Source organism: Phoca vitulina, unplaced genomic scaffold (genome assembly GCF_004348235.1).
Source record: "Phoca vitulina isolate PV1807 unplaced genomic scaffold, GSC_HSeal_1.0 scaffold27, whole genome shotgun sequence".
NCBI classification, from domain to species: Eukaryota; Metazoa; Chordata; class Mammalia; order Carnivora; family Phocidae; genus Phoca; species Phoca vitulina.
Window position 1 is genome coordinate 18,425,215 of NW_022589730.1, and position 16,555 is coordinate 18,441,769.

The window sequence follows — 16,555 nt, forward strand, 5'->3', positions numbered from 1 at the left end:
TCCTCCTGTCTCATTTGTCCCCACCGTTTCCTTTGCATACTTGTTATTTTATTGCTGACGTCTATCACTAGACTGTGTTTCTAAAGGAAGGATGGTGCTTTCATTTTTTTTCAGGCACAACTTAAAAACACGTGCATATTTTGTGGATGAGTGCAGAGAGAGAGCACCCTTGTATCAAGAGATCCGTAAATCAATGTACCTAAAGTCTCTTTTTGTCTAGCGTGGCGATCTGCCCCGAATACGAGACAAAGTTATTCTTCCACCACTGGGGTAAAAACCTTAGCCACAAGTCTCGGGGAAAAAGGGGTCCCCTTTTTACTTTCCCACCCCAGAAAACTCGGTAGAAGCCGCGAATCTTGGAACGGCGGAGGAACACACGAACTTCTGAAACGCACTCACGTCTGAGCTTGTGACTGCTACTCTTCCGCGCCTGCGCCGCTCCAGCCGGAGTCGGGGCTCCTCAGTCGAGGGTGGAGCCAGGGGTCGCGTTTTAGGATTGGGTGGTGGGAGCCAAAACGGACGACGCGGAAATGACGCTAACGTGCGCAAGCGCCGGCGGCCCTGTCGCGCGGTGGCTGCTGGGTGCCGCACGCCTTTCCTTCCCTCGCCTCTCCCTTCCCCTCCCCCCTCCCGTCCCCACCCCCTCGGCCGCTCGGCTCCCTGGCGTGACTCGGCACTGAGAGTCCCGGAGAAGACGCTGCGGTCGGTACCTCCTGTGTTCAGGCCTTGGCCTTTCCGAGCCTCTCCCCTTACTCTCCCGAGTCGTCTTCAGTTTTGAAGCCGGTGGCGTCGCGGCCGCCCTACCGGGCTGAGAATGGTGGGAGTGAAGCCGGTCGGGAGCGACCCAGATTTCCAGCCGGAGCTGAGCGGCGCGGGCTCCAGACTCGCCGTGGTCAAGTTCACCATGCGAGGGTGAGGCCGGGCGCGAGCCCTGCGGGCGCTGTCTCTCCGTCCCTGCTTTCCCTTCACTTTTTCCGGGTCCCGACTCCTTTGCGATCTCTTGCTGCGGAATGTCCGGCGCTGGCCGCAGCCCCAGGCCGCTGCCCAGTTAGGCCTCCGCTCTTGGGTGTGAGCCCCCGGTGGTGCACAAGGGAGTCTCTGGAGGGCACGAAGGCCTGGCCATCCGCGTTCCCTAGCCTAGGAGATCGCCTCCCGTCCCTTCTGCATCCTCGGACGAGCTCTGGACTTGGGGGTGGCCCACTTCTCTTCCTTCTAGTCTGTTGGAGTCTTCCTACAGCCGCCCCTGCTTTCACCCGTCCCATTCGTTTCGGGGAGCCAGCTGTCACTTGCATTTTAGAAACCCTGAAATCTTAATTTACCGAACACTTTGGCTTTCTTCACCACCTGCATTTCTGTAAGACCTTTAGGAAATTCAGTTGGGACTATTCAACTAATCCACGTAGTGCTTAGTCCCGAGGCTCATTTAATGCATTTTAAATTAATGTTGGGTCCGAGTGCTTTTTAATTTTCTTAATGGTTTTGTTATTCGTTTGGTTAGTAACTTTGTAACTTAGGCTCCGTTATGTGTGCGACTGCATCTGATCACAGAAATGAAGAGTGAGTATATATACAATATAGATATCCAAACATCTGGGTTTGGCCAAATAGACTCCATTTTTGACTTGATGGTTTAAGAGGACAGAGATCTTGAACGATGCTTAACTGACTTTGGTAAATCTCAACATAATTTATTGGTCGCAGAGCTGGTGGATTTTCTATTTTGAGTGTGCAGTGTACCTCTATAAGAGTGACATGTTGGAACTAGGCCTTCAGAACCAAGATTTCAGCGACTGTGTGTATTTCTTGACCTTCCCTTGTGTATGTCAGGATTAAAGGTCTCCATTTGATTTATCTTGACCCCCGGAGTTATTTACATTTAAACTAACCTGGAGAAATCTACTACGGGTATCACTATTTATGTAACACATTTAATTGTCCAGGTAACTATATAAACATAAGGCAGTATTTTTAATCAGGGTAAAAAGTGATTAATGGCTCCTGAATGTGATTCAATAAATGTTGAGTGTATAAGTGGTGGCATTAGGATTAGATAGTTTTAGTGCTTGGGGGATGCAGATAAGATAAAAACAATTAAGGACTTAATCCTGCACCAACCTCTTTTATACAGAATTGAAAAGGGACAGTATATTGGATTTTCTAGGGTGGCATAGAGTACCCATTTGACATGTGGACTTTCATATTTACTAAATTGAAGAAGATAAAAATTTCATTATAAGGATATGTCTAAAAGGAATGTCAAAATTCTATAAATGTGCCCTCCCACATTTAGCAGTTTTGTAATGTTGATATTTTTAATATGGAGGGATACCTGTACTTTTGTTAAGTACCTAGGCCAAAGTTGGAAAAGAGATGATTTTAACAGTGAATCTCATTTTTAATTCACTTTTCTAATTCTAATTTGTAGGAGTGTATAGACTTTCGTCCCCCAATAAAATACTCTTTTCCCTTACCATAGCAGCACAGATGAGAGTGATAAATCATTTATTAATTGAAGTGAGAAAAGTAGGGAAACTTTGCTATTAAGGAAACACTTCCATTAACAATGAGGCAACATTTAACCATAAACAACTGCAGACATTGATTGGTAAAGCACTGTGTTGTTTACTTTTAAAAAGGTATTTTGATGCAATGAAAATTTAATTTTTTTGGAAAAACAGCACAAAGAAAATGAATTTAGAGAACTTTTAAGTTCAAAAGCATATTTATAGCTAACATTTATAAATCTGATAAGATTATATTTACCTTGAAGTTCTTTTAACATTTTGGCCATTAGTATTCCTACACAAACTATGTCAATGTGACCCCTCTGGGGTAACTGGGCATCAGTATTGGACCCTCAAACAACTCTATCCAGTAGACCATGTAGGAAACCTCTTAGATCAAAGTTAATGTCCCATTTTAGGCCAAGAACGTAATTTTCTCCAGCAGCTGTTTCCTTTCCAACCCTACTTTGAGTCTTACTCCTTTTTTTCCACTTCAATGTTATACCTAACCTGTCTATTCATTTTAATAAAATGTTATGCAGATTGTCACTGTTTAAGGATCTTTAGTGGCTCTCCAGTATTTTCAGGTTTTTTTTTTTCTTTTTAAATATGGAACGCTTCATGAATTTGCATGTCATCCTTGCACTGGGGCCATGCTCATCTCTGTATCGTTCCAATTTTAGTAATATGTGCTGCCAAAGCGAGCACTCAGTTTTTTAATTGGAGTAAAATATATGTAACATGAAATTTATCATTTTAGCCATTTTTAAATGTATAATTCAGTGGCATTAAGTACATTCACAATGTTGTACCAACGTCACCACTATTTCCTAGAATTTTTTCATTATCTCAGGTAAAAGCATTAACCAGTAACTACCCATTAAACAAGAACTCCCAGTACCCCCCAACCTCCCACCCCTGGTAACTTCTTTTTGTCTTTATGAATTAATTTGCCTATTCTTGATACCTCATGTAAGTGGAATTATGTAATATTTGTCCTTTGGTTTCTGGCTTATTTCACTTAGCATAATGTTTTCAAGGTTCATCCATGTTGCAGCATGTGTCAGAATTTCCTTTTTCAAGCTAAATAATATTTCACTGTATGTATACACCATATATTGCTTATTCATCTGTTGATGGACATTTGAGTTGTTTCCACCTTTTAGCTATTTTGAGTAATACTGCTATCAGCATTGGTGTGCAAGGATTTCTTTGAGTCCCTGCTTTCAGTTCTTTCGGGTATATACCTGGGAGTGGAATGTGGTTGCACCATTTTGCATTCCCACCAGCAGTGCAGGAGAGTTCTAATTTTCCACATACCTGCCAACATTTTTTATATTTTAATAGCCATCCTAAATGGGTCTGAAGTGGTCTGGTGGTTTTGGTTTGCATTTCCTTAATGACTAATGAAGTTGGGCATATTTTCTTGTGCTTATTGGTCATTTATCTTCCTTGGAGAAATGTCTGTTCAAGTCCTTTGCTCATTTTGAATGACTTTTGTTTTTTGTTACTGAATTGTAGGAGTTCTTTATATATTTTGGGTATTCCTTATCTGATACATGATTTATATTTTCTCCCATTGGTTGCCTTTCACTTCCTCGATAGTGTTCTTTGATGCTCAAGTCTTTAAATTTTGGTGAAGTCCAATTTATCTTTTGTTGTTTGTGCTTTTAGTGTCATTTCCCAGAAATTGTTGTCAAATCCAGTGTCATGAAGAGTTAACCCCTTTGTTTTCATCAAATAATTTTGTAATTTTAACTTTCAAATTTAGGTCTTTTACCCATTTTGAGTTAATTTTTGTATATGGTGTAAAGGTCCACCTTCATTCTTTTGTATGTTGATATCCAGTTTTCCCAGCACCATTTGTTGAAAAAACTGTCTTTTCCCCAGTGAATGGTCTTGGCACCCTTCTCTGGTATTTATTTTTTTTTAACAATTGAAACAGTCAACATTTACATATTACTTACTTTTGTAAGAGACTTGTTTAAGCATTTTTTTTTTTTAAGATTTTATTTATTTATTTGACAGAGAGAGAGATAGAGAGAGCAGGAACACAAGCAGGGGGAGTGGGAGAGGGAGAAGCAGGCTTCCCGCTGAGCAGGAAGCCCGATGCGGGGCTCGATCCCAGGACCCTGGGATCATGACCTGAGCCGAAGGCAGACGCTTAACGACTGAGCCACCCAGGCGCCCTGTTTAAGCATTTATATTGACTTATTCAATCCTCAAAATAATCTTTGAAATTACCCCATTTTACAAATGACGATGTTGAATCACAGGTTAAATAACTTAAGGTCCCATTGCTGAATGCAGTTTGGATTATAAAGTGCTCTTCTTATTCTTCCCAGCCTAAGTAGAAAGGAAATGCAGGTTCATCTCTATATTGCATAGAGCCTGACATTTTTATTTTATTTATTTATTTATTTATTTTTTAAGATTTTATTTATTTATTTGAGAGAGAGAATGAGATAGAGCATGAGAGGGGGGAGGGTCAGAGGGAGAAGCAGGCTCCCCGCCGAGCAGGGAGCCCGATGCGGGACTCGATCCCGGGACTCCAGGATCATGACCTGAGCCGAAGGCAGTCGCTCAACCAACTGAGCCACCCAGGCGCCCAAGCCTGACATTTTTAAATAAGTATCTAACTAAAAAGTTGGTTAGAGCTGCTTGCAAACTAATCTTATAATTTAGGACAGTTCAGTTCAATCTCTGATATTCTTTTCTCTACCTGTAAAATGGGAATAGTAACATGTAACCTAACTATTGTTTAGAGAATGAAATTATATATGTGAATTATATACTGTGGTAACATGTTTTTGTAACTGTTATTTCCAAACTGTTAACTCATTTTAAGTAAACTCAGATACATTTAGTGATTGATTAATAAGCAGTGCCAGTTTTGTTGTTATCACTGGTGGGTAAGCCCCAATGCTGAAAGAATATACATTTTCTTCCCCATAAAACTTAGTATGAATGATTGTTTTTTAATTGAAGTATACTTGGCATACAATATTTTATTTGTTACAGGGTACAACATAGTGATTTAAGTTATATAGTTTACAAAATGCTCAGCATTAAGTGTAGTTACCATCTTTTACCATACACAGTTATTACAGTATTATTGACCATATCCCGTATGCTGTACTTTTCATCCCCATGACTTTTTTTATAACTGGAAGTTTGTACCTCTTGATCCCTTCACCAATCCCCACCCCACCACCACCAGTTTGTTTTCTGTATTTATGAGTCTGTTTCTGGTTTTTTCATTTGTGCATTTGTTTAGATTCCACATATAAGTGAAATTATATGGAGTATGATTTTTATCTTTAATTTGTGAATGTATCATTTTTATAGATGTATTTACCATATATTCAGTTTTGTTAAAGTAGGTCCTATTTGTAGTTGGTTAGGTGTTACCATCCGGGAAGAATGTTAGTGTGTATTAGGATGTTGAGTTCTAATGGTTATGGTAGCTTGTTCAGATAACACATCATACATATATACACACACATACACACGCATATGTATGTGTGTATAAGTATATATACGTATATATGTGTACATATGGTATTAATTATATGATGCACCATTGCTGCAGACTGAATTACAGAGATAGCAGGCTCAGTAGTCCATAGGGACCAGGCAGATAATGAGGTAGGTAGTAGCTTTAAGATAACTAGCACATGGTGAGGCCTTAGAGAACATAGAGAATTTTTCTTAAAAGTATACTTTTTAATTGAAGTATGACATGCATGTCGAAATGTAGACAAATCATTTGTGTATACATTGTTTTAACCAACATGTAGATCAAGATTTACCCTCCTCCATCCCCCGCCACACTTTCTTCTCATTCTTGAATTCTAACACTACGGATTAGTTTTGCCTGAATTTGAACTTCACAAAATGGTATCTGTCTGGATTTTTTTAAAGAGCATATAAATAGTTTTAATCTTGGCAATTAATTTAGAAATAACAAAAAGCAGTGTGTAGGTCACTGTTTTGGGGTTTTGGGAATAGCTGTTAAGAGTTGGGTTTTGTGATCAAATTCTAGCACTGTACTTCATTGTTCTTGACTTTGAAATGAGGAATTGTAGGGCTTAAATGAATTTAAGGGTTTTGTAAATTGTATAACATACGGTAAATGCTCAATGAATGCTAGCCATTTTGTGTTATTAATAGGACCAATTATGATTATGCCTGCCCTAATTAAAATATAATTTATCTAGACATTACCTACTTTAAAGTCGTGCCCTATGGAAAAACAGACTTTTAAAATATCTCTTCAGAAAGCACATACATTTCCTTACCATTTATCAGCAATGTGTTTACACATCTTATTGCTCAAGGCAGAGCACTAAATACTTTAGCAAATAGTGAAGAGCGGCAAGTTCGTGAAGTAAAATGTATTTATATCATGACTGTAAACAAAAATCTTACTTATGAACCTAACTTGGTGCTTTCAAAGAACGCTTGGATTGGATTGGATTAGGAGTTAACTGTTCTGTTATGGCCCTGCCATTGACTAGAGTGCCTGATCTTGGGCAAGTCGTTTAACTTTTCTGGTCTTCAGTTCTTACTTATCCAATAATTGTGTTAGGTTAGGTCAGTTTTAAAGTTTTAGTTTTGTGGGTTTGATTCTTTATGTATTGCAGAAAGCTGGAGAGTTGTCTGCTGTGTTTTTCTCAAAAAGCATAAGTCAGAATCCTTCTTACATATCCATTTTACATATTAGATTTAACAGGTAACCTTTCTGTCAAAGAGAGGTTCAGAGATAGAAAAAGAACTTTTTTTTCTTTTTTAAACCTCGGGACTAGGTGATCTGTGGTCACTTTTACAAGTTCAGAGGCTCTGTGACTATATATTATTTAAGGGCTGTGAATCAGGGGTTGCACCAGAGAAAAAAGTGTGATCCTGAAATTCAGGCATATTTGGGGCATAATATTTTAAAGATTGATTTATTTATTTGAGGAGCGGGGAGAGGGGCAGAGGAAGAGGGAGAGAGACTCAGGCAGACCCTGCGCTGAGCGTGGAGCCCAACACATGGCTTGATCGCATGACCATGAGATCAGGACCTGAGCTGAAATCAAGAGTTGGACTCTCTTTTTTTTTTTTTTTTTTAAGATTTTATTTATTTATTTGACAGAGAGAGACAGCGAGAGAGGGAACCCAAGCAGGGGGAGTGGGAGAGAGGGAGAAGCAGGCTTCCCACTGAGCGGGGAGCCCAATGCGGGGCTTGATCCCAGAACCCTGGGATCATGACCTGAGCCGAAGGCAGACGCTTAACGACTGAGCCATCCAGGTGTCCCGGAGTTGGACTCTTAACCGACTGTGTCACCCAGATGTCCCTGGGGCATAATATTTTAGATATGAGAAAGGTGCTAGAGAATCTAGTTCCTTCTCATTTTGTATGGAGAAATCAGGTGACTTGCTCATGAGCTCAGCTAATAATAGAAATTTAAATTTATTCTTAAATGCTAATGTTAAGCAGGCAAACATCTTAAAATAATCAATTCATTTGAATGATTATAGTGTGAAAGTATGCTGCTGTATTTATTTCTGCTTCTTTGTTCTAGGACTTATTTTGATTTTTGACTAAAGTTACAACCTGTGATGGCTAACTAAAATTAAACAGAGGATCTAGATAAGGTTAAAGTTTGAAAGGGAACAGTTTAGTACGGTTATTTTATTTTATTTTTTTTAATTTATTTATTTGACAGAGAGAGATACAGCGAGAGGAGGAACACAAGCAGGGGGAGCGGGAGAGGGAGAAGCAGGCTTCCCGCTGAGCAGGGAGCCCGATGCGGGGCTCGATCCCAGGACCCTGGGATCATGACCTGAGCCGAAGGCAGACGCTTAACGACTGAGCCACCCAGGCGCCCCTAGTACAGTTATTTTAGCTACAAGAAATTTTTTTTTTTTAACACTGATTAGCTCATACATGCCTGGTGAATAGAGTGATGATCTCAGTATGATGTGGAAGTTGTGTTGGTTCATATTCTGTTTTTCCTAGATAGTGAGGAACAGAAATAGAAATAGATCCTTTAGCAGGAAGAAGCAAACCCCTCAGCGATACAGGCAAACTCCCTTCCGCGTTTGTTTTGAGAGAGTTACTCCAGTTTAACAGGAGCACTTGCTCCATAGAGGGCTTCATGGTTGGTACTGAACTTCCTCCCACAGCCCCGTGGCTCAGTTGTCATAGTACCTGAAAAGGCACTTCCATTGTTTTTATTCGTTTTAAATATTCGCTGAGGTAGACTCTAGTCCGAGCCACCTGCCCAACTGTCCGAATATTTCCTGAGTACGTTACTGTTTTGTCTTAGGGATGTTTTTACAAAGTTGTATAGGTTTAAATGGTTTGCCTCAGTCTGATTTTTCCCGTAAGTCTTATTTTGAATACATACTTTTGCAGAAGGGAGATTTTTTTTCAGGAGTGAATGTGTTGTGGTGTAGCATAAATAGCTGTGCTTCATTTGGGACACCCGTTTAAATGCAGTTAGTGTTAAATTCTCTAGTCTCAAGTTATTTAATATTTTAAAATAAAGGCACCTGTTCATCCTAAAAAAAAAAAAAAAACAAAGGATACAGAAGTATGAATAATTTAAAAGTCTTCCCTAAACTCTCTTCCTTTTCCAGTCGTACTTTACAGAAGTAATTAACTGATTATTGTGTGACACACCTAACGTGTGTATATATCCACATCTTTATAATGTAGTAATAGAGAATTTTATTATGAGACTTAGTTTTCTTTTAAACAGTACAAATTTACAAATTATCCTTATCCCCTGGTATGAATGTGTCATAACATTTTAAACTATTTTTCTGTTGCTGCCATTTAGATTGTTTCTAGTTTTTTACCGTTAGAAACATTGAATTGAACTTTGTTATATGTATTGCGAAAATGAGTGTTAGGTAGGATAGATGTATGCAAATGAGATTGTTGAATCTTGGGTTGTGTTCATTTAAAATTGACAGATCATGATTAATGGCCCTTCAGAAAGGATATAACAGTTGGTACTCCCATCCATAATGTTTAAGACTTACTGATAACTCGAAGTATTTTGCTAAACTAAACATAGGTTTAGTGACTCTAAATGTTTGTTTCAAATTGGTCTCAGGACTTCTGAGGATTGTTAGATCCAAAAATCTACTTTCAGAAGCACCAAGTTTAATATTAAAGAACTTAATTGCTTATTTTCTTAGCTTTTTTGGTGTGAGGCTTAAGGATGGCATAGGATGAATATACTGATTAAAATTTTAAGACCAGAGAGACAATCGCAGCTTGAGGATGAACATTTGTGAGTTTGAACATCTCATACTTCAGAACTTGCTTTTCCTTGTGCTCCTCTCTGCTATTGCCAAGGGTTTTCTCTAAATTTTTATTGAGATACAACATAATACACAATTATAAATGTATAGCTTAATTAATTTTCATAAACTAAACACACATGCCCATGTAATGAGCTTCTGGACAAATAGAACATAACTAGCTTTTTGATATCTCTCATGACCCCATCCTGTCTTTAACTCTCAGAAAGGTAACCTTTGTCTGTAGTACCATTGATTTGTTTTGCCTGTATTTGAGCTGTGCATAGATGGAATCATATAATGTACTACTTTTCTCAGTATTATTTGTGAGGTTAATCAATGTTTTTGCATGACGTTTGACATCAGTCATTTTCATTGTTGTATAGTATTCCACAGTAGGAGTAACTGCAATTAATTTACTCATTTTGTGTTGATAGAATTTGAGTAGTCTCCACTTTTGGTTCTTAGAAATATTACTACTACCAGTATTTTTTCAAATGCCCTAAGGCAAACCTATGTAGACATTTCTGTTGTTTATATACTTCAGACATGCTCATGAGGTAGGCATAGGTCTTTGTGTAGCAGATACTGCCAGTTTCTTTTCTTTACCCCTACAGTGGTTATATTCCTAAAGTTTGCACAGTCACTAACAATTCAGTTGCTCCACATTCTTGGTAATACTTTGTTCTTTTTTATTTTAGCTATTTTGGTGGGAGTAGTTTTAATTTGCATTTCCCTGGCTTCCCTAGTGACTAATGAAGTGTGAGGTATCTTTTCATATTTATTGACTGTTAGGATAACCTCATTTGTCATGTACTGGTTTAAGAGTTTACCCATTTTCCTTTTGGGTGTCAGTCTTGTTCTTACTGATTTGTAGGAATTCTTTACATATTAGCAGTGTAAGCCTTTCGATATGTTTTACAGATATATATATATTTTTTACCACTCTGGGGTCTTTTCACTCTCTAAATGGTATCTCGATGAACAAAAGGTCTTAGTATTTTCCAGTTTATCAAGTATATTCCAGTATATCAATTATTTCCTCTTTTCTTTGGTGTTTTTTGTGTTTTAAGAAATCTTTGCTTACTCCAAAGTTTTGAAAGTATCCTTTGTATTTTTTCTTAAAACTGTTACTGTTTCACCTTTAGATTGAGATATGTAATCCATGTGGAATTGGTTGTGTGTATGGTGTGAGGTATAGGGGCCAAGACTCGGATCTTCCCATGTGAGTATCCTGTTGACACAGCACTGCTTATTGAAAAGACCCCCCTTTCCCCGCTGAACCGCTGTGTCAGATGCTTGATAAATCAGGTTACTCTGTGTAGGAAAAGTTTGTTTCTGGACCTGTTCTTTTATCTTGGTCAGTTTGTTTGTCCTTGTACCAATACTGTACACTCTTAATTTATAAAGCTTTGTGATTGTTCTTAATATTCAGTAATTAATTTTCTCAGCTTTGAACCTCAAAATGGCTTGGGTTATCTTTGGTGTTTCCCTATAAACTTTAGAATTTAAACTTGTTAACTTCTGCAAGAAAACCTACTGGGATTTTACATTTACTCTAAAGATCAAATTTAGGAGAATTGACATCTTGACACTGTTGAGTTTTCCAGTTTATAAGCATAGTATATTCCTCCTTTTATTTCCATCTTTAATTTTTCTCAGTGAGAACAAAGCCAGAAGACTTAACATTATTAGACTTTAAAACTTAATATAAATCTGTAGTCAATTAAGACAATGTATTGATGCAAGTATATCTCAATAATCTAGTGGAAAAGACTAGAAAGACTGAAGCTAGGATGATCAGATTTTGTTTAATTTCATATTTTAATTAACAAATTCTTTAGAGTATAAATTAATACAGTTTTTGGTGGGGTTTTTTTTTGTTTTTCTTTTTGTTTTTTTTTTTACCAAGCACGTATTTTACCTTTCTCACAGGTGTGGACCGTGTTTAAGGATTGCCCCAGCATTCAGTTCTATGAGTAATAAGTATCCACAGGCAGTTTTCTTGGAAGTTGATGTACATCAGTGTCAGGTAAGGGAAAGGAGTCCTTTAAAAAAAAATTTACATTGGTTTGAAATTCAACACTGTTATCATCCTTCGTTTGTTTCTCTCTTTATGCACATAGTACTGCTTTGAAGATGGGAAAATGTTATATGGACCTGAATTACTACAAATGTCATTGTGGCTGCATTAGTTAAAAAGGGTAGTTCACTATTAATTGCTTCTGGGTTTGTTGATATTCATATCTTTCTGATATAAAACTGATAAGCTGTTCAACTAAATCAGTCACCTGGAAGTCCTTTTTTTACATTTTTTTTATCTTTTGCAAATCGAGAATATTATCTTTTACTGCTGAGGCATTGTTTGATTTGAAAGCCATGTCAGAGAATTCTTGGTTATAGTTTGATTTGAATTGATCAATTTGTAATATTAGCTTCAAAGCTGCATACTCAGCAGAAACCTGAAAGTGTTAATTACTGTCGATTGAGCCACAGTGTTGTGGGGAGATTGCTCTGATTACTTAGTAGGAATGACTCTGTGACAATTCTGTGTTTGCATATGTGGAAATATGGAGGAGGAGTTAATGGGAAAAAGTTTTGAAGGTTCCTTCCAACACTAAAAATGTAGTCTTTAGTTCTGATTAAGGAATAGCTGTGTACCTCCTCTTTTTGGTGAAGTTTTGTCTTCGATACATTCTGAGTGTGAAAAGAATTTTTAAATGTTATAATAGTTTGTAGTGAGTAGTTTGGGGTTTGGTTTAGTATATGTGCTGCCAAAGCGAGCACTGGGGTTTGGTTTAAACCCTATAATATTGCTTAGTACTTCTGTCACATACTACTGGGCTCCCATCACTGGCCCTTATTTTAGTATTCCTGTCTCTACTCGGGAGCTTTGTTCTGGAGCTTTGTTGTCCAGTATGATAGCCACTAGCAGCATGTGGTTATTGCACACTTGAAATGTGGCAAATCCAAATTGAGGAGTGCTGTAAGTGTAGAATACACATAGGATTTTGAAGGCTTAGTATGAAAAAAATGTAAAATATGTCATTGATGTTCTACACTGTGTTGAAAGTGCAAATATTGGATTCACTAAAATATAGCATTAAAATTGACTTCAGTTGTTTCTCTGTACTTTTTTATTGTGGATACTGGCAACTTAAGATTATATATATACACCACATTTATGTCTTATATTTCTTTTGGACAGTACTGTTCTAAAACGTCAGTCATGTTTTTTGTTTTTTGTTTTTTAATTTTTGAGGTTTATAGAAGACATCTGTATGTAAACTTGATGGTTTTTTTTCTTTAAACAGTGTAGTGGTACCTTTTTATAGTATTTGAATATGCAAGATGACACGTTTGCTTTAACTCTTTCCTTTATGCATATGAAAAGTTTAAGTCATGAGTCAGTGGTTAAGTAGCTAATTTCCACTCAGTACTTAGTTTTATAATATTGTGGAGTGGAGCAGAATTTTAAAAGGTAAATGTTGCAGTGTGTTTGATGGGAGGCCAGAAGTCATTTCTATGAGTAGAGTTGAGTGAGGTTGTTACTTCATTTTCATGGAGAGATGGGCTACTGTTTTTCAGATCTGTACTTTTTCCTAGTAGCAGTGGTTTGTGTTGACGTATTAATACCCTTTTGGGCTTCCCCATTTAAGAAACAGCATGTACTTATGAAAGCGCTAGCTGGTGGTATAAAGCATAATTTCTGTATTGGAAGCTAATTGTTCTACTGGTGGGTGAAGTGTTTAACACTAAAATTGATAAAAATGCATGTTCTTCATTGGGAATTTAAAGATAATGTAGTTGTGCCCTCAGTAATAGGCCTGCTTTTTCTTAAATAACAATTGGGAATGAGTTATTTTATGTGGTTTTTGTTCATGCTTGTGATATTTAACTTCTACAGAGAGGTAGAATGAATATTCAGAGTGGTTTAAGATAAATTTTAATTCATTAACGGCATCTAACTTGCCAATTCTAGGGAACAGCTGCCACCAACAATATATCAGCAACACCTACATTTCTGTTTTTTCGAAACAAAGTGAGAATTGATCAATATCAAGGAGCAGATGCTGTTGGATTAGAAGAAAAAATCAAGCAGCACTTAGAAAATGACCCTGGAAGCAATGAGGACACAGATATTCCAAAAGGCTATGTAGGTAGACTTAAGAGTGAAATCACGATATATCTTTTCTCATTATTTCGTTAAAATGAAATTGACTGTTATCTTTTGCTAGTTAAGAATACTTTCAAATCAGATCTTTAAAAGTAATTTCATTAGCTGATTATTGGGTTTTTGCTTCTGTTTGTATGTATTATAATCTTAAGCCCTCATCAAAAACAATTTTTCCTAAATAATTCTTTTTGCCACTTGTTTTTTTTAAACCTGATTTCTGAATTGTCTTAATAGCCAGTTTTAAACATTTAATCATTTTTAATGTATATATATTTTTATATATACATTTAATTTTCATTTTATTACATATAATGAGTGTTTTATTTATATGTAATCTTAAAATTATACGTTTATACTTTTTCCTCAAAAATGTGAAGAAATGTATATTGGAAAAATTTTTCAGGTTTTGACAATTGTGTAAAATAACATGTAAATTTTAATGTGTGATCTTTATATGCTGGACACCCTTTCCTGCCACTTCCTATAGTTTTCTCTCTCTTTTTTAATGTATTCCCTCTTTTCTGGCACCTCTTTTTTTCTGCTAAAAAAAAAAAATCTACTTACTTTGTTTTAGGGTCATATGTGACTTTGCTATTGGATATGTTTTTCTGAGTTTTAAGAGTAAGTTATTATTCAAATAATAACTTGAAGACTTAGGAACTTAAAAGTATTTGAGAATTACATAATACAAATAATTATAATTCAGTATCTTTATCATTTAAGAGCTGTTCAGGAAGGACCAAAATTCAGGAGTAGCACTTCATGGTAACTGACTCATTTATGCAAATTGGTTAATCCTGCATACCAAAACATATATTTGTATATATCTTTCCTAATTTTTTTTGTTATAAAGTTAATGGTAATTGCAGATCAAAAATGAACTTTTTAAAAAATAATTGTTACCTTAAGTTAAAGCTAGTATATGAAAGAATATATATCAACTACAGTAAAGCAGATTGATGTCATGGGCTACACGTTCTTTCTGTAAAGTCTCTTAAATTCATGCTGAATAAGGAGACTCTCTAGTCAGATAAATATGAGAGATTCTTTTTGTGTGTGGGGGGGGTTGAGTGTTGTATCTTCAAAAAGTGTCTTTAACATGTCGTCCTAGCGTTAATTAATTTAGGGAGGCACAATTAATATCTATTTAAAACAGAACTGTTATGTAATAATTTGAAATTGTAATATAATATCCAGTTAGAAAGTATGAACATGTTGTATAAGTCAGGGTTGTGACACCTTTTGGAAAATTTTGGAAATTATTTGACTTGTAAACTGTTGTGTTTACATCTTTGTATTTTTTTTTCCTTTATTTACTAAGTGTTTTTGCATGAAAAGTTCTTATGAGCACAACAGTCCTGCTGCTTAGCTAGAGGGATACTTCTTTACACATCAGCTAAATGTGATTATCAGTGTTTTGTCCTCAGGTAGGAAATAAGCATGAAAAAATGAAGTTTTAGGAAATAAAAATAATTTAGTTTTCACGCAAATGTTATGAATACAGTGTGAAAGGTTATTAAAAACATTTTCATTTTTTCCATCAGGTGTCAATCAAGACATTACAAGTTTTGAACTATATGTCTGCAAGGTTCTTAAATATTTAAGAATTGGTAATGTGTTTCTAAGAATGTTATCATTCTCACAACACAAATAGAAACTTAACGGGAATAAGTGAATGAATGAAAGCCTGTATCTTAAATAGATTTAAGTATTAGCATTGCAGAAATGTATTGACAATTTTAAAACAAAATTTTGGTTTTAAAGACTTTGTTATGTTTTAACACTAAGAGGCTATACAGTTACTGATTTTATACATCCTAGTTTTGGAACTCCTAATTTGATTGAAGCCAGAGTAAGAGAGATACACATACCTCTTTTAGAGGGGTTTGAAATACTGCAATAAATGTAGATGTGATACTCAAAACGTTAAGAATCATAATAATTCTTATTCAGAAGTAAGACAGTGTTTTTGTGAATATAATGACTTTTAGTTTTTAAAGTGTTGATTGAAACATTGGGAAAGTTTAAAACATTCTTTTTTTCTCTCCTGTATTTGCTAAGAGTACCTAGTATGGCTTTCAGTGGCAATGAGAGGGCCATCAATATCAAGTCTTCCTCTCCCCCAGAAGTTTGAGTTCTGGGCACTCTGGAATTGAAGTTGGATTTGCATATGTTCTAAATCTTGAGGCCTATATATATATTTTAGTATTCTGCCCTCTGAACTGTAGATTTTGGTCTACAAATTTTGTCATCATTCATCAAAATGAAATGAAACCTTAAGTGACCCTAATTTGTGTAGTAAGATCTTTTGTTAACCCAAACTAGAAGCATGGAAAGGTTTTCCTAACTTGCTGTGTGTCTTATTTCAGATTTTCCCCCTCTAAAAAAGAAAGGTGAAATTTATTAAACAAAACACAGTTGACAGAGTAGTAGTATAGCAAACACATATACCATTCACCTGTGTTCATCAGCTGTGAATATTTTGCTATTTTTGCTTTCTTGATATATATTTATCCACTTTTACCTCCTACAGAATCATTTAAAAGTAAACTGTAGACATTATGATGGTTCATCT

At 36.3% G+C, this 16,555-nt stretch overlaps 1 protein-coding gene and 1 non-coding gene across 2 annotated transcripts in view; one reads left to right on the top strand and one right to left on the bottom strand.

Annotated features, from left to right (window-relative positions):
• The first annotated feature begins 611 nt into the window (after nt 1-611).
• TXNL1 (thioredoxin like 1) overlaps nt 612-16,555 on the top strand; it is a 39,533-nt gene continuing 23,589 nt past the window's right edge. The window contains exons 1-3 of the mRNA XM_032422580.1: nt 612-912; nt 11,739-11,835; nt 13,786-13,959. Coding sequence (XP_032278471.1) covers nt 815-912; nt 11,739-11,835; nt 13,786-13,959 — 369 coding nt within the window. The 5' untranslated portion in view covers nt 612-814. The remainder of the gene's footprint in view (nt 913-11,738; nt 11,836-13,785; nt 13,960-16,555) is intronic.
• LOC116643870 lies at nt 3,108-3,212 on the bottom strand. Its single transcript, XR_004301652.1, has one exon. It is a non-coding gene; the product is annotated as a U6 spliceosomal RNA (small nuclear RNA).